Source organism: Python bivittatus, unplaced genomic scaffold, assembly GCF_059951505.1.
Source record: "Python bivittatus isolate LINGU-HERP-01145 unplaced genomic scaffold, Pbiv_v1 ctg000980_np1212, whole genome shotgun sequence".
In the NCBI taxonomy this organism is placed as follows: Eukaryota; Metazoa; Chordata; class Lepidosauria; order Squamata; family Pythonidae; genus Python; species Python bivittatus.
Genome location: NW_028277125.1, coordinates 10,196,666 through 10,214,951, shown reverse-complemented (window position 1 = coordinate 10,214,951; position 18,286 = coordinate 10,196,666). Strand labels below are relative to the sequence as shown.

At 39.9% G+C, this 18,286-nt stretch overlaps 1 protein-coding gene across 1 annotated transcript; it reads left to right on the top strand.

Moving 5' to 3' along the window:
• Nucleotides 1-238: 238 nt before the first annotated feature.
• Nucleotides 239-17,789, top strand: ACTL6A (actin like 6A). Its single transcript, XM_007422786.3, has 14 exons — nt 239-374; nt 1,420-1,496; nt 2,333-2,507; nt 3,594-3,694; nt 6,310-6,407; nt 7,122-7,216; nt 8,182-8,288; nt 9,515-9,604; nt 10,800-10,861; nt 11,583-11,697; nt 12,512-12,592; nt 14,148-14,243; nt 14,870-14,956; nt 17,303-17,789. Exons 1-14 carry the CDS (start codon nt 350-352, stop codon nt 17,381-17,383), a joined length of 1,290 nt encoding a protein of 429 aa, XP_007422848.1. The 5' UTR covers nt 239-349; the 3' UTR covers nt 17,384-17,789.
• The last annotated feature ends 497 nt before the right edge of the window (nt 17,790-18,286 follow it).

The window sequence follows — 18,286 nt, the reverse complement described above, 5'->3', positions numbered from 1 at the left end:
ACTCCCACGCAACACTCGGCCCGCGCTCCTTTAGCTCCGCCCCCAGACGCTGCAGCCGTCCTTCTCTCCTCCCAGCCGGGGGCGTTGCACGCGGGACGCGTCTCAGCCTATCGGAGTGCCCGACCGAGCCGAAGCGAAACGACCCGAGAAAGCGACTCCGCGATTGGCGCACAAATTCCATTTCTCCTCCGATAGGCTGCCTCCTCCGCGACTTCGCTTCCTATTGGCTCGCCGAGGGGAGCGGGGGCGGGACGTCCAGGAGCAGCGAGACAGACGGGGGAGCGAGGCTGAGGGGTTTGGACGCTGGGAGGTTGGAGGCGCCACCGGCGAAGCGGGAGCTCGAGCGGCCATGAGCGGCGGCGTCTACGGAGGAGGTGAGCGGCCCCGGGCGGGAGGGGGCTGCTCTCCCTTTAACGCGCGCCCTTGAGGGCGGAGCTTCTGAGTGCCCCCCCCCCGCGAGTCCCTGTGCCTTTAAGAGGCACCGGAGGGAGAATCAGGCTGTCTGCAGCTTTTCCTTCGCACATCTGGAAACGGACCTCGCGCCCTGCTGCGCTTCTCGGCTCGCTGCAGCTGCAAGAGCGGCTGTCCTTGCTGCCTCGGGATCCTCTTGGCGCATGGTTAATCCTGACACTGCCAGAGATGCCCAACCTAGGTGCCTTCCTAGGGTTGGGTGGGGGGGTGGGGGTGCTGCAGAAATACTGGGGAACCCCCCTCCCCCGAGACTTTGTATGCAGAGTGGCTCCATCAGGCTAAATGCCTGTGTTGCTGGGGGAGAGAGGGTCACCTTGCCCGAAGCTCTGCATCGATGTCACCCGTGTCATCTGCTGCTGCTGCTACTAATAATTTATAACGCTTGTATGCTTTCCGACTCTCAGCAACACTGGGTGGATGCATAGTCTCTCTCGCTGGAGAATATGCTGTTTCAGGAAACAGGGAAGGGTAAAACGAAGGTAGTTTAGCCTTCCCTTGAAAAATACGGTTTTAAAGCATTTCATTATTTCCAAGAAAAAGATCTTATTTTTATAAAGTTGGAGGCTACTGTCGTTATTTCATTTGACCTATAGAGGAAAACGTAATGGTTAAAAGTACATGGTATATTTATTTTTTGTTCCATCCTAACCCCCATGAAATGGTTGGTTTTATTCCCAAGGAGAGGATCACACAAACTGATTTATCATTTTAGGGGATTATAACACTGCTAAGTTTGAGAGTTCACAACACACTATTTCTGTACGTAAGTTCTGCTAGTATACGTAAGAAACTCATTCATTCGGGGTGTCTCTGGGTGGCAACAGTTTTTCTTTTTCTCCCTGTCTTCTTGGTGGTTATATCAAGACTTAGAATATTTTGTCAGTAAAAACAAGGTGGTGGTTTTATACCGCATTTAAATAAACTCCAATGATACCTCTCTGTCTGCAGATGAAGTTGGTGCACTGGTGTTTGATATTGGCTCCTGCACAGTGAGAGCTGGCTATGCTGGAGAGGATTGCCCAAAGGTAAGGACAAAAGTGAAGTGGTTGATTAAGCCAGAAGCCCTCATAACTTAATAATATAGCAAAGCAAAGCTCTATATCAGTGTTTAAACTCCCAGAATTCCCCATCCAGCATGTTGGCGGGGAATTCTGGAAGTTGACATCAGCACATCTTAAAGTTGTTGAGAAACACTGCTCTATATAATGAACAGCAGAACATCTCCTGAGCAATTGTGGTCCAGTAATGTGTTTATTTGTCATATCTGCTTGGTTAATTGGCATGCTCTATGTCCCATCAATTAAACAGTGTCACCTGGTGGGACCCAGGGATTGACCCTTCTTTGTTATTAATTGATTGTTGATTTTCTCCAGGCTTTCTTTTAGATGATATGTCCTGTGTTTTATTGTTGCACTTCGGAAGCTGCCCACAGTTGTAACAGATCAGGGCAGCCTATAAATCTAATTATTAATAATAACTATTACCCAGGAAAAGAATACCTTTTGCTGCTCATATCAGTGTTGTTTTTGCTGTCTAAGATCATATCCCTGCAAACTGTTTATCTACCATTATGCGGTTTCTTCAGAACTTTTCTCTTGGATTCCAATCTTTATCCATACAACCCCATAGCTAATAACTGACTTACTGTAGCAGAAACATTTCCTAAGGCATCTGATGTTTTGGCCTAGCCATATAATTGGTTAACTCCATCTTGATCTTCAGTGGCAGGAGAAGGCTATGGAAATGTGGGATCCTGATGGATAATCACGCCTTTTCATAATACCCAGGCTAGTTAAAATAATACAAAGCAGGTGATCATTGTATAACCTTATATGTTTGGTCTCCACACTATTTATTGTAGGTGGACTTCCCTACTGCCATTGGGGTGGTCTTGGACCGAGATGATGGAAGCTCCATGATGGAGATTGACAGTGATAAAAACAAGCAAGGCGGGCCAACATACTACATAGACACAAATGCCCTGAGAGTTCCACGGGAGAATATGGAAGCCATTTCACCTTTGAAAAATGGAATGAGTATGATGTTCTGCATTTCCTCTTTTTGATCTTAAATCCTGGTTGTTATTCTGTGGTACATCAGAATCTCTATTTCTGAAAAAAAGACTTTGTCCTACTCAGGATAAGATATGTGGTAGTGGTGGGAAGATGACAAAAAATGGATTATCTCGCTCAAGCCAAGATTGCTATTAGAATAACATAGGAACCCTGTAAATTCCCTTTTTCTTCCATTTATTATGTAGAATTAGTCTGAAATGAGGATTTCTGAGGAAACCTTCTGATTTTTTATGAATTCCTATAGAGAGGATGTAATTCTAATTAAATATCAGCACTCTGGGGAACTGAAAAATATGGTCCTCTCTTGTATAATTTGTTGTCTCTGTTCTATGGTCATTCTCCATTCTGCTTAAGGTAAAAGACAGTGATTCAGTTCAGAGAAAAATGTTGAAGCATGGTTATCCATCACAGTGGTTTTCTTATCCTAACCCTGAATAAAACCCTAAGTGCCTGCTGAAAGCATAGTTTGGCTTGACCAACTGAGCTATCCCTCCAAATAAGAGATGCCAGTGAGATTTCACCAACAAGGAAACTGGAAGGCTATGGAAAGTTGCCTTGCTTGAGGCATATACATGACATATACATTGCTTGGAAACCTACTTTAAACTTTTCACATCCTGTCTTGCCACTAGTTTTCAACTGTTGTTCAGATATTGGTTGAGGTCATACATTGCACTAGTCATAACGTGCTTTATTGGATACTGCCTTCATGTGGAATAGGAACTCAGCCATCCTGGTATATTCAACAGACCATAATTGAAAGAACTCATGGCACATGCTACTTAATTATAGTCAAGACAAACCTAATATGTTAAGTTTCTTCATTCACTGAGGAGTGGTATATTTATGATCCAAAATTGTTGTTAATTTCGCGCTCTTAGATGATCCATTTTTGATGGTTGCTTATAGTATATATTGTCGGTCCTCTATCTTGCATTGACCATGTCTGTGTACTGCTCATATTTTCATGCTGAACCTTGTCTTAACATGCATGCAACGAGCAGAACATGTTCCATTGACAAAAGCAGCATTGTTATGTTGTTACAGTTGAAGATTGGGATAGTTTCCAAGCCATCCTAGATCACACCTATAAGATGCACATTAAATCCGAAGCCTCATTACATCCTGTTCTAATGTCTGAAGCACCAGTGAGTAAAAATCACTTCTTTTTTTTCTTTCAAAGAGCTTGTCAAGTTGCATGCATAAATATCTGGCTGTTTAACTAGAATATTTGGCTGTGTAACTCAAATAGTTGGTAGGGGGTTGACTAGTGAATTTAGGCCCCAACTCTGCTTGCCTTTAGGAAATCTGTTCAGACCTGTCTTGTCGCCTCGGCATTAGGGACCAGTGGAGTGGAGTCCCGTTTTACTTATGTTACAGCACTTGTTGCAATTTTATATTTTGGATTTTATATTTATTCATGCTATATGTTTTAATGTTATATGGTTTGGGGTTTTGTTTGTATGCTGTATGTTGCCACATTGTTTGAGTTGGGCAGCCTTATAAATCTAGATAATAAACAAATGCATAAATGAATGCCTGCCTGCCTGCCTGCCTGCCTGCCTGCCTTTAAAATAGGTCTTGAAAAGAAATATAGCAAGTTTAGCTGAGGTATCTGTGACCTGACTATTACTGTATAATAGTAATTTAAAAGTTAAATTATTTACGTGTATGTCATATACACAAGATTGCTCTGTGCTAGAAAGAGTTGTTTGTGCCATTTGTGGTTATTTTGAGAAGAACATTTTATATCATTTCATAGCTAATGGTTCTCAGACTCACATAAGTAAAAGCATCAAAAATCATGTAAATAAAAGCGCCAAAATAAAATAATAAATTCAAATATGAATACTGAAAAAGAATCTGTCTTGGGTACATTGATATAATGATATAATTCCAGTGCTAACAAAGACTTCTTCCGAATTTTATTAACATAATACATGTGTTAAAAATTGCTAATGAGTATTGAAAACAGAGGAAATAAATCCTAGATGTTGTAGGAGAACCATATTAGTCTATGATACCCAAAAATCATATTAATCATAATCATGATTATATCTTATACATCATATGAGGCTTAAAGTTTCTTGAACTGCAGCAATTACACATTTCATGAAGAGAGTTGTAGCTCATAGAAGTTTATGCCTTATAATAAAATGTATTAGTCTTAAAAGGATCTACTATACTCTTTTTGATTATTGAAATCTTAATCATAGTTATTTTAGATTTGTCCTTAGTTTTGTCCAATTAATTGAGATTTCTTTCTGTGCTAGCAACTGAATTACCTCTAGGATTGGTAAATAGATATGACTATTATGGTCATAGTCCATAGTACAAGAGATGTCCGAATAACAGGTCTGATTTATAATACAATTCTCAGTAAATTATGAGAAGAAAGTTTTAATATTTGGCATAAATACAACCATATTCAACTCAGCTGTTGATTGGCACTTTGCCTTACTGCCCAAGCAGGAAAAGTAAAGAACTTGAGTATAATGTTTGGATCTTGGACATCCAGAAGATACCTAACATAGAATTCATCAAGGCATCCAGGAGCATTCCTAATCAGAGGCAATATTATGCTGTTATGTTTGTCTGTACAAAAACTATAACAAAGCAGGATATTTTCCAGGAATTCATTGGTACCCAACCATAAGTCAGATTGTGTCATTGTAAGAGATGTTCCTGAATGTGCCTTCCAACACCACTGAAGGGGGACTTTTACACTGAGCAAGTATAAACACTCTGTGGTGTTTGGGTAGAGTGAGCTGTTCAAAGTACATTGATGGTTTTAAATTGGAATTGTGGTTGCATCCTACAATATTTGTGGCCAAAGGCTAAGTTATGTCTCATCGTTGACATCTAGCATTCCCTGTTTTACTGCAGCCTTTGCTTAATCATCAAGAGAGACAAAAACCCATATCGAACATTTTCCACCTCAGCTTCCTAGCAGATGTAAAAATATCAGCAAGTATTAAGGGAATTAGGTCCTATAAAAAGAAAGTCATCTTTAGTCACAAGTTGAAGTTCTTAATCCATGATCTGATCTTCATCTGTAATAAAATTGCTTCTTTATGAAGGGCCAAGGAAATATGGAGGCCTACCGGAAACTCTTCTTTCACAATTTTTGACCGGGAAAGACTCATAAATGATTAATATGGTCCAGGTTCAGCTCCGTATAAGATTTGAGCTAGCAGCATAAAGCTGAATTGCATCTGGGATATATAAGGTTCCTCTAGTATGGAGGAATGACATGATACTCTTTCAGACATTCCTCAATGCATTTTTGGGTATTCTGTGGAACAGTTTGAAAAATCACCCCCAGATAATTAAATCATGTCACCTCTTCTACTTGCTGTTCATTAACTAACCAGGAAAGTTTTTGGGAACTTTCAGAGAAAATTATGTATGTTTTAATATAATTTTTTCTGTGCATATTCCCCAAAAGTGTAGAATGGATATGTCTCTCTGTATTTATGGTGTTGAGACAGCCATCTTGGAAGTGTTGCAAATTGCATTTATAAAGGAATCACAATTCTGTGTTAATACATATCATTTGAAGTACTATAGCTGTATACTCTGCGAATGAGAGAGTAGAACTTACTCTAGTCTACTTTAGTCTGACAGATATTTATAAATCTGGTTACCAATTTGCATGCCATTTTTTGCAAGAAACCGGTAGGAAACAGTCTAAAACATTCAGCCTCCTACTTCTTGAGTTGTACATAATATTTTTGAATTTTGAATATTTTCTCTCTTCTAGTGGAACATTCGAGCAAAGCGTGAAAAACTGACTGAATTAATGTTTGAACATTACAATATCCCTGCATTCTTCCTGTGCAAAACTGCAGTACTCACAGCGTATCCTAGAAATGTTGATGAATAAGTGGGCATCATCACAAATATTATGCTGTTTTAAGGAAACAGATATAAAATTGCTTTTATAATTGATTAACCAAGATCCTGTTCCTGTGCTACTTCCCAAACAGGTACAGTAAATTGTGAAAACTAATGAATTATGTAGGGAGATCCCATTAAGTCTTTTTTTTTTTTAAATACAAAAACTGGTTGCTTGTTGCATTTATACATTTTGTTTAAAAACCAGCCTTCTCCAGTCTGGTGCCCTCCATTGATGGGGTCATGCTAGCAGTAGATTATAGAAGTTGAAGCTTAACTCATCTGGAGGACCCAAGATTGGAAGAGACAAATGAAAATAAATGGCATTTTGTGCAGGGAAGAAAATAGATTGATAATCCACTCTGTGTCAGTAAAAATGAAGTTGATATGATCTTGACCAGAACTGGGTCTTGGAACTCTTCAAGCAGTTCTGAAGCTTAATTCTGTGTGTGTATACTTGGGAAGCAGTTTTGGGTGACTTACTCCCCTATAAGTTGGATATAATTTACAGCCAGTTTAGTTCCCTAAGCTGCTTCCCCCCACCCCCAAAGCTGCCAGAAACATAACAAGAAAAAACACGTAATATGATCAGCCATAAATTCATGCAACATGTAAAAGCAAAATAAACCATAATGAGTATGCTGTTACTGTGCCAAAGTTCCTTAACTCTGCAACTAGCTTTGCGAATGGCAGATCCACGGGGTTGATTTTAGATAGTGGAGCAACACACACCACGGCAATTCCGGTCCATGATGGATATGTGCTTCAACAAGGTGAGAAATCTTCCAGCATGAACCACTATATAGTTAAACTCAAGACAAATAAATGACAGGGTTCCTTCATACCAAACGAAATTAAAAAATAAAACTCATTTATGAAAAACGTCATGACGGACATCAGCGGAGAGATTTTTTAATGGGGATGAGAGGATATTCTGGATGATAGCCTTAATGTCTGTTCAAAATTAGTTATTTAAAATGCATTTATTTAAAATTTGTATGTTATTTGAAAGCAAAATGCGTATATGTGTGCAGACAACTGGGGACTGTTTTCAAAGCAGCTCCATTGTATTTGAAAAAGATGCAGTTGCTTTAAAGTTCGAGGAGAGAGGTTCTGTTCACACTAACATGTTTTGCAAAGCATCTGTTTCTAATGTATTGTAAAACACTAATCCATTAGAAGAATGAGAAGTAGTCAGAAGATAGCAAAATAAAACTAGAAGAAAAGCTAACTCTATCTGAAGACTGAAAGACTTGGAGCTAGACAAATATAACCCTCTGCACTCATAATTGGTATATATCTGAGTATCAGATGCTGAGGACGAATACCAGTAAGAAGGCTGGATTAGATAGTCTGGTCAGTTTTATTGAAAACCACATTGGATTATAATTTCTGTTCAAATGAGAGATGTCCATTCAGGAATAATGCAGGAAATAATTTTATAGCACTTCTAGAAGCCAAACCAAATTTAATGAATGTGTAATAAACCAAAAGTTCCCCATCTGGTTTCTCTTGAAAGAAATGTCTTTGGCTTTTACAAACAGAGATTCCATCATTTTTCCTTTTGCTCTTGTGCAGCAAAATGCAGTTTCTGGGAACTCAGTGGCCATTAAGAAGCTGGTTAGTCTGGTGTTAGGAAGCATGAGTTTGCCCGTAAAAAAATGTTTCTGTGCAAAACATAGTTGTGGGTGATAGTGGGTTATTAAATGTTTTGATTCCATTTGTGCCCTGCATTTAGGCATAGTGAAGTCACCTCTGGCTGGAGATTTCATTTCAATGCAGTGCAGGGAACTATTTCAGGAAATGAACATCGAGATCATCCCACCATATATGATTGCATCGAAGGTAAGATCCTGGGTTAGACAGAATGAAAGAAGTTGAGACTTACTTGCAGGCTGCATGTTTTTGCAAACGTTGGTTGCTTTTTGGTTCACTTACTTCTGGTTTAAAAATCGTTTCTCCAGCATTGAATTCCATCAACTTTGTAGGGACCCGACAACCTCATCTCCCACTTATAGCATCTCTATGTATGAGTAATCCTTTGCAGATTAATTGTCACAAATTGAATCCTCATAACACAAGGACGCTACTTGGAGACAGCTGACCTATATGGCTGAGAGACAGGGTGATTAAAAGAAAACAGCACTGGGGACACTCAATAATAGTGGTCAAGGGTGGTGGTGTATTTATTTTATTTTAAAAATTTGTATATTTCCCTTCAAAGCATTTTTCCCAGGATTATTGTGTGAAGTGTTGCATAGAAGCCTACCTTTATGTATACACTTATGGAATCTGATGGACAAAGGGATGTTGACATTTGTGGGGAAATGCCTTCATGAAAACATTTGTTATGCATCTCCTACTAAATTCTGTGTTGGAGATAATGAGGAGAGATATTTAAAACAAATCTGTCAATGTACAACATGGTGTGATGTTTTTAGTTATATGCAATTGTCTGATATCTGGCCAAGGGTTGGCCTTGGGATTAAATACAGTTTAGAGGCATGCACAGAGGGTGTACATAAAAGAAAAGAGTTTTAATTCCTAGTGTACTTCACTATCCCAGGATAGAGGTTGGGTTCATACATTAAGCTGTAAGCCAGGACGGCAACTTGTACTGTTCCAGTTGTGGCTGAATTACAATATCCAGTTTTCTTTACTTTGGCCACAGATGTTGGGAGTTGTTCAGCTACAGCTGGAGAACCATAGGTTGTCTGTCCTTGACATAAATCATTCCACAGTTGCATGAAGCATGAACCCAGTCAACATTCTGTTATTGTGCTAAAGAAAGTATTTACAGTCATAAATCTTTGCAAAGCCACAATCTTTTTCACAAGGTGGTTATGTTTTTAGAAACATTAAATGATGAGAGCTGAACTGAGTGTGAATAGCCTTTAGATTAGTCAGGCTGGAATATTCTGTGGATGCCTAGGTGTTGTCTCTCTTGGCATAAAAGGAAACCTTGTGTATCCTCAAGATACCTGGGTTTATAGCTACTCTAAGCCATAGAGTTGCCTTGAATAATATATTTGAATGTGGCCCTTTTGAATGACCTTGATTTTATATTCTAGGAAGCAGTTCGAGAGGGTTCTCCAGCAAACTGGAAGAGAAAAGAGAAACTGCCTCAGGTCACAAGGTCTTGGCACAATTATATGTGTAATGTAAGTATTTGTCCTTAAGTTAATTTACTTGGATGTAAGAAGTATTTCTTGCAAACACATCATTTTCTGTAAGGAATGGTTCCTTTAGGAGTGAATTGCTGGTGTGACCCATGGCTCTGATGATTAAATAGGATTCCTTCACCAAATGCAATCTATGAGTTACTCTGTTAGTAAACTTTGGTGTAATGAAACATTATAAATGCATTCTGGATTTTTGGGGTAAAAGCAAGTCAGTGGGAAAGAGGAAATTAATAGCACTATTAACATCATTTGTATGTGGCATTTTACAACATGAGAAATCTAGACACACAAGTCAGCATAGAATGGGTCCAGAATTAATGCCCCAGAGGGGCCTGTCCTTTTCATTAGACTCCACAAGTTCATAAGGATCCTGACATTACTTGAGTCACCTCACTAAACTCTGCCCAAGTGGAGTTCCAGCTCTGAGTGAATGCAGTTGATTTTTATCTGCAAAAACCTTGCAAACATGTCCCAACAACCTGTAGGAGCATCTTTGCTCTCACTTTCCCACCGGGTGGAATGGGTAACCTTGAACAAAGCTACTAAAGGAGAATCTGCAGATGCAGTAAGGACAGAGAAGGGAGTATGCTTCACCACTCTGATCACTACAGCGTGTTCCCAGACATGGGTACATAACTGTGCACGGTCACCCGCAGTACTGGTCTAGGTGTGTCTTCACCTACCTCTTGGGATAATTGGTTAATGGAGTTGACTTTCTGTAATCCTGAACTGGATTGCTTGCTCCATGCATCGTTCTAGAGTTCCTGGAAAGTCTTATGTTTTGATTTGTGATATTACAGATATGTTCCATTGTTTCTGCCAGATAGGGCTTTCTTAAAGAGGCCAGCATTTGGGGCTTTTTTGGTCATAGCACTGCAGCATTAGAGGGAGCAATTTAGACTGTCAAGCCTGTTGCTCTTCTGAATTCAGGAATTCACCTAAAACAGGGAAGTAGAGTTTGTCTCCTCTTCGGATATTGCATGCTACTCGCTGCTACAAGGTTGTTCCTGACCTGTAACTGGATGTTCCTACTTGGGTTTTCAAATGTGATAGTGACATTGGGAACATGATGTCCATGTTGTCTAATTTGGGGCTTTGCCTTGCCTTTATTTTAAAAAATATAGCAGTATTTGTATCAAATCCTTGTATGAAAATATTTTTTCTCCTCCAACAGTGTGTTATTCAGGACTTTCAAGCTTCTGTTCTACAAGTTTCTGATTCAGCTTATGACGAGCAGTAAGTCTTTCTTAATTTAATGAGAACGTTATGATGGCTAATATAAAACCTGTATTTCAGTCTTTTCCAGTCTGAAATTGTAGACTAGTTCCAGCCATAATGTTACAAAATTGACCATCCTGATCTCCTCTAGGCCTCTTTACCTAACCTCTCCATTTTCTCCCTTAAAATCCCCTCTAAACAGGCTGAAATTGTGATGCGTTTGTCTGTAATCTCTGCAGCCATTTGGAGACCTGGAAAATTCAAGTGCTGCCACCGGCTGCAAGAAAGCTGGGTACCCCTTTTTTTAGGAAGCAAAATGCTTTGCCACCCTTACCCCTTACTGTAGCAAAAACATTCCTGGATTTTGCACAAAACCCAGGTAGAAATCCCTTGTAAATACTGATGTGGCACAGGGCAAAATGTGATTTATTTATTTTTTTAAACCCAAACCCTTTCTCTCCTTTGTTTTACAACAGAGGTAGAGAATTAGGTATTCTCCAGATATTAATTATAGCTCCCCTAATTCATGTGAATTTCTGTATTGACTAGGGCATATGGGATCTTTGTTCAAAACATCTGGAAGACACTGAGTTGCCAAGAAACTCTTCCACTGTTATTAAATTGCTATTTCTTAGGTTTCTTGAAGAGAAGAGCTGATTAGACATGCAATTTATTTTATGGAAAGGGAAAAGAAATGCATGTTCATTGAATGCCATCTGAAAATGATTTTTGCCTCCAGGGTGGCCGCACAAATGCCAACTGTACACTATGAGTTTCCTAATGGCTACAATTGTGACTTTGGTGCTGAGCGGCTAAAAATTCCTGAAGGCTTGTTTGACCCTTCGAATGTAAAGGTAAAACTAAGTAAGATGGAATGGAAATGGATCCTTTGTATACCTATGTTCAACAGCAGTTTTACGGAAACAAGTGGAAATTGCTGAAGACAATTATTCTGAAATTTTAATTTTGTGGATTGGAGGGGAATTCCAGAAAAGTCACAGTACATTTTGTGTTTCCATGACATCTGATGTTGAGGCTCTTGTTTTACATTTTAGTAAATTTATTTTATCAACATGTTTTAGTTTTCAGACTTTGTTTTCTGATAGAGATTTTAGTTCTGCATTATTCATGCATGGTTAAAAATTTGTGTTCATGTTTTATTTTCATGTGTTATGGTTTTAACTTACATATGCATCACCAAATTCTGTGGTATCATATGCCATTATGTAAATGAGTACACCATGCTGATTGTGAAACGTTTATGGTAAGTTTGAATCTGGGCTTCTTTCTTGTGTGAATTGATCTGCCTAAGAACTCAGGATAGGGGCAGACTCTGTTTTACAATCTTACTCCTTGCTCAAACATAAATAATTGTCCTTATTTTTGGAGTGGGTTGAATTTTCAGGTTTTTAAAAACCTTATCTTGAATAAAGTAATTTGATTAATTATAAACTGTGTCATAACAAGGAAAAAAGAAGAGATTCCGTGAGCTCTGCTGCATATACTTTTTTATACTTATTAGAATTATCAGATGGAGCTTCCCATTTCAAGTTTTTTTCTAAATTTTGGGGTATATTTGGAAAAAGATAACATTCGTTCACAGTGTTCTTACTAATTCTGCCTCTGACATAACAACAACTAATGCTAGACATTCTTTCTCCTTTCTAGGGCTTATCTGGCAATACAATGCTTGGTGTGAGCCACGTGGTCACCACTAGCGTTGGAATGTGTGATATAGACATTCGGCCGGTAGGTATTAGTTAGGCATAATGGGAGGCTTATTCTCCTTGATTAAAATTCAGAATGGTGGGCTGGCAAGCTGGAACTATACGCTGATGCAAAAATCTTCACCTTTCAGGGCTACCTGAAAGCTCAGTTGTATTGTCCAGGTAAGCCCTGGTGTAGCATAAAGGCTGCAGATCTGATAACCATGGTTCAGTTCTTGTGTCAACGACAGGCTTGTTGAATAGTCTTAGCTAAACCTCTGCTGTTCTCTAAGAACCACCAGGTTGGATTAGGCCAAATTCCAACATTCCAGCATTCTCCTTACTTAGCTGTTGATAGAGGGTGCACAAATTGTGTGTGAATGAGAGAAATTCCCTTTGTTTATGTTTCCCAGGGATGGATACCGAACACATATTGTTACAGAGCTATTGCATTGATAGCCTGATCCTTCCTGGGATTTCCCTGATCTCTTTTTAAAGTTACCCAGCTGGCTCTCTCCTTGTTTAATGGTGTGCTCTATCAAGAATGACTTCCCTTTTCTACAGGAAACATTCTCTAGTTATAAGAGAATAACTTATAAAAGAATTAAGTACCAGATGGTGGGAAAGTACTTCTCTGCCCTGATGCCTAGTATTTGTTTCTTTTTGCATCTTCTTGGAGGACAGCTGATCTAAAAAGACTATATAAAAGCTTCAGTGATGCTGATGATTATATATTTTGTATGTCAAAAGCTGAGTAGTAATAATAGTGAAATGTTTTACCTTTTCAAATTATGTATATTTTAAAAAGCGGCTAAGGGTGTTCAACTTTGAGAGGCTCTTCGAATTTTAGAAGAGAAGCAGCAAACCTAGAAACAAACCTTGATCAGAGGACACAAATGTTTGGCAGTTATCAGCCATGTTGACTTGGCATCTGAAATGCGGAACTGAACTGATGCTTTGGGGCAAAGACTGCTGACAAAGTTTTCCCCCCCCCCCATAACTCTTTGCCATCTATCACAATTTAGAATGGGTGCATGATGAAAATCTAAGCGAAAATGCTGGCATTTTAGCTAGCCAAAAGTTCAGTTCACCCCAGCTCTTTGTGGCATTGAGAATTGGTTGCCACCCCATGTGTAATATTTTTGGACAAAAGTAACTCAGATTGCCTTGTGAATTATTGTGAGACCACCACAAGACATTGACTTCAGGAGGTCCAGCCTGGCATGCATTGCAGAATTAGGTGGTTTCAATTTTTGCAGTGCAGAGTCCAGTATTCTTCACCATCTACAATTGTGCCTCAAATGTGCCAACTTTAGAGAGAATCCAAATTGTGCTGCTTGCCTCATTTTCCATACGTTTACTGAATTAGGGACACCCGTTCTCTAAGATACTGTTTAGTATGGAAATGTTCTCTGTTCAGTGGAAGACTCTTATTAAAAAGCGGAAAGATCTATACTCTTCTGCACAAGGACCAGTTGCAAATTTTAAATTTGTTAGTGGAAATGCATTTTTACCCCTTGCCCTGTTTAATAAGTAATATAAGAGGGTGTGATTTGTTATTTGTCCAGTGACTTATGTGCACTGCTTTCTTTTTCCAGGGCCTCTATGGTAGTGTGATTGTAGCAGGAGGAAATACGCTACTACAGAGTTTTACAGACCGGCTGAATAGAGAACTGTCTCAGAAAACCCCTCCAGTAAGTTTGTCACTTAATAGTTAAATTTATACCCTTCTCAATGCCCCATACTGGCATATTTGAACAGAATTTGTTTGGACATACTTATTTTGCCCCCCCCTTTTTTTTAATTAAAAACCACCATCTATAGAGATACAGAAGATTCTGATTCATGTTGTCTGTTGAAGATAACCATGTAACCGTCATGGTCCAGGCATAGCTTGATGGTGACATTACAGGAAGGTGTGGCTACTTCCTGACCCTTTTTGGGTTTTTAATCATGCTGCCAAAATTCAACAGCAAAATGCAGAATTGCAGTTATTTGGGGAGGTCAGAAATAAGGTGGAAATGAAGCAGTTCTCCCACTATTTTATCTTTATTTGGAGGAGGGAATCACGCAACTGAAAATCACCCACTTTGCTATCAAATTTCTGTGCTGTAGTCTTTGGGTATTAAGGATCAAAGCAGGTTGCCCCTTCTGACATAAAGCAATAATCTTGGTTGAATTATATAGGTATGATTTGAGCTGTCCTGATCTGTGTTCTAGAATGTAGACTGTACAATTCAAAAAAACAAATATTACCAGTTATTGTTTGGGAAGCCTACTCCCCACCCACAACCACCATTAATCCCTTTTCTGATTTCAGAGCATGCGGTTGAAGTTAATAGCAAACAATACAACAGTGGAGCGAAGGTTTAGTTCCTGGATTGGTGGTTCCATTTTGGCTTCTTTGGTTAGTAAACTATTTTGGCTGCTGATGGTTCCTAAAATGACTGTAGATATAGGAGGGTACATGATTGAGAGAGAAAAAGAAGAAGCATCTAATTTTGTATGTAATAATGGAATGACAAAGCAAGTAACCCATTCAGAAATCTCTGGAATTACAGTGAGCACTTCTTTGATGAGTAGTGCACGACAAACATAAAGGTATCTGTTTCACACACTGGTGGATGATTCCTCTTTCCATTCAGAGTCAGCATCTTTGCAGAAGAAAAATACAGCGGAGGCTGGATGAGGAGGCACCTCCTACTTCCACTCCAGCGCTAGTTGTTTCTTGCTCCTGCAGTGAAAGTTTGTATGTTTCTGGAAATTCCAGGACTTGTCCCATAACTTGCAACCCAACAGAATGTGAAGCTGGTTAAGTCAGACATTTGCTTTCCCTTAATTACAGTGGTACCTCTAGTTACGAACGCCCCTACTTACGAATTTTTTGAGATACGACCAGCTCCTGCCCCAAAAATTTACCTCGACTTGCGAACTCGCCTCGACTTACGAACCGGATCCGCGGCCATTTTCCGCCCGTTCCACGTGGTCCGCGGCCATTTTCCGCCCATTCCACGTGGTCCGCGGCCATTTCCCGCCCGTTCCACGTGGTCTGCGGCTGTTTTTCTGCCCTTTCCACATGGTCCACAGTCATTTTTCCGCCCGTTCCACGTGGTCCGCGGCTGTTTTTCCGCCCTGCTGCGTGGTCCGCGGCCATTTTTCTGCCCTGCCGCGTGGTCCGTGGCTGTTTTTCCGCCCCTGACGCGTGGTCCGCGGACACCGGAACGGATTAACGGTAATTACATTGAACCTTATGGGAAAATTTGCCTCGTGTTGCGACCAATTCGAGTTGCAACCAGAGTCACGGAATGGATTAAATTCGTAACTCAAGGTTCCACTGTACTCTTTAAAATCACTGCTATAACAGGAAAAGTGGAAGCATGGATTAGCCATCCTTTCCTACTTTCACAACTAAGATCAGTCTTGTTAAATCAACAGTAGTCATTGCCTGAACATGTCTTGTTGCAACCAATAATAGTTTAGACATTGCAAGTTTCTTTTAAAGCCCCAACTATCTCCTTATTAGCTTTTCTTTAGTTTGTTCTAGCCTTCCTCAACTTGACTATCTTCCATGTGTGGACTTCAGTTCCCAGAATTCTCAGTAATGGATGGGAATTCTCAGAGTTGGTCCACATATTCGGAGGGTGTCCAGGTTGAGGAAGACTGATATGTGCCTTCAGACCTCTCTTGCATGCCCAAGGAACCCGTCTCAGAAAGAGATGGCATTTCTAAGAGATCTGGAGCAAGACAGCAAGCCCTTCAAATAGTCAGGCCCTACTTATAGTTTGAAAAGTTAAACCCCGCACGCTAAATGGAAAACAATTGGCATCTAATGTAGTTTACATACCAGGTAGCAGCTACAATAGTATTTGGAAATCCAGTAGGGATACTCGTAAGTATCTAAAACTGAGGACTTGCATCAGCCCATAAGCAAGCTGAGCAGTGGTCTGGGCGTGTTTAGAATGGCATGCTGAGCAAAGGCACGCGAGAATCGGAGTTCATGAAACTTACTGCTCTCAGTCTTGTGGCATTTAGAAGATGTATTAAAGAGTCCTGGATTAGTTAGCACAATGACTATCCAGATATTCATGAAAAGCTCATCAGTGGGACATGAGCATAGAAATACCCTTCCTTTGACAGGAAGGAATATCAGTAGAAATTACCTCATGGATAAAAAGGAGTAACTTTTATCATGACTAGTAGCCAGTCTCAGCCTGTGAACGTACCTCATTCCTTTTTAAAATAGCCTGAGTTAATAGCCATCAATACATCTTTAGCAGGCAGATTTCACAGGTTAGCCACATTCTGTGTTATCTTCATCTACATTTAATATTCCATGTTAGTATCAGATTCTCATATTTTAGGAGCTGTAGATAGGAAAATACCTCTCCCTTTCCACCTTCCCCACAATATGCATAACTTCATATACCTCACTGCTTTTCTGTCCTTAGTAGTATTTTTTCTTAACTCAACCCCTCCCAAATATTGTAATGTTTGTGTGTTTGTGAGAGCATCACCATTTAATATGCTAACTTATGCAAAGTGAGGCACCTGCCCCAAGAAATGTACAACCCAAATTAAGCATGGAGTAGGAAGGCAAGAAGATACTGCTGTAAAATTGGGGGGACCTGAAGGGGAACTGAGTGACAGCAATATTGTAATCTTCTCATAAGGCAAGTTCTGCATAACTTAGTTCCCATATGCCAAATATTCATTGATAGATGGAATGACAATCTCTGTTTTTGACTTTTTGTAGGGTACCTTCCAACAGATGTGGATTTCCAAGCAAGAATATGAAGAAGGGGGAAAGCAGTGTGTAGAAAGAAAGTGCCCATAAAACCCAGACTTTTTAAGAATCTGCCTTCCTGCTGCTTCTAATTTTTTATAGCTTTAGTATACTCAGGAATTGAAACTTTGTCTCTTTTGTAGGCAGTGTATACTTTTTGTGCATCCTGATTTTCAAGTTTTAACAACACCCGCCCCCTAATATTTTAAAAGGCCAAACTTGTTCTGTCACAGCACATGGATGCTTTTATCCATTGTAAATGCAATAACTTTTATACAAACTTTTTTTTATAATTTTGTATAAATATCTATTTTCTGCAAAAGAAATTCTCCTGGAAACTGATCTATAAATTATGGATGTAATTTCTTGCCTTTGGATGACAATGAAAAGAAGTGTATCTGCTTACAGATTAGTCTTCCTTGTGCTAGCATTAATAAATTCTCTAGTTTGGCTTTAAGGCGCCTTTGTTTTACATTTATTCAAGTATAGGTTTTTTTACACCTAGAGGTTGTTTTTATGTCTACATATTTCTATATTCATAGAAGATATACAGTGGTACCTCTAGTTATGAACGCCCCTACTTACGAATTTTTCGAGATACGACCAGCTCCGGCCCCAAAAATTTACCTCGACTTGTGAACTCGCCTCGACTTACGAACCGGATCCGTGGGCATTTTCCGCCCGTTCCATGTGGTCCATGGCCATTTTCCGCCCGTTCCACGTGGTCCGCGGCCATTTTTCTGCCCTGCCGCGTGGTCCGCAGCCATTTTTCCGCCCGTTCCACGTGTTCTGTGGCCATTTTTCCGCCCTTTCCGCATGGTCCACAGCCATTTTTCCACCCGTTCCACGTGGTCCGCGGCTGTTTTTCCGCCCTGCTGCATGGTCCGCGGCCATCTCCCGCCCGACACGTGGTCCGCGGCCATTTTTCCGCCCTGCCGCGTGGTCCGCGGCCGT

What these genes read in the sequence shown, in the direction of transcription:
- ACTL6A (XM_007422786.3), top strand. Translation starts at nt 350, where the DNA reads ATGAGCGGCGGCGTCTACGGAGGAG. An exon ending in CATATATGATTGCATCGAAG is followed by an intron (nt 8,289 to 9,514) that starts GTAAGATCCTGG and finishes TTTATATTCTAG; the next exon opens with GAAGCAGTTCGAGAGGGTTC. An exon ending in GGCACAATTATATGTGTAAT is followed by an intron (nt 9,605 to 10,799) that starts GTAAGTATTTGT and finishes CTCCTCCAACAG; the next exon opens with TGTGTTATTCAGGACTTTCA.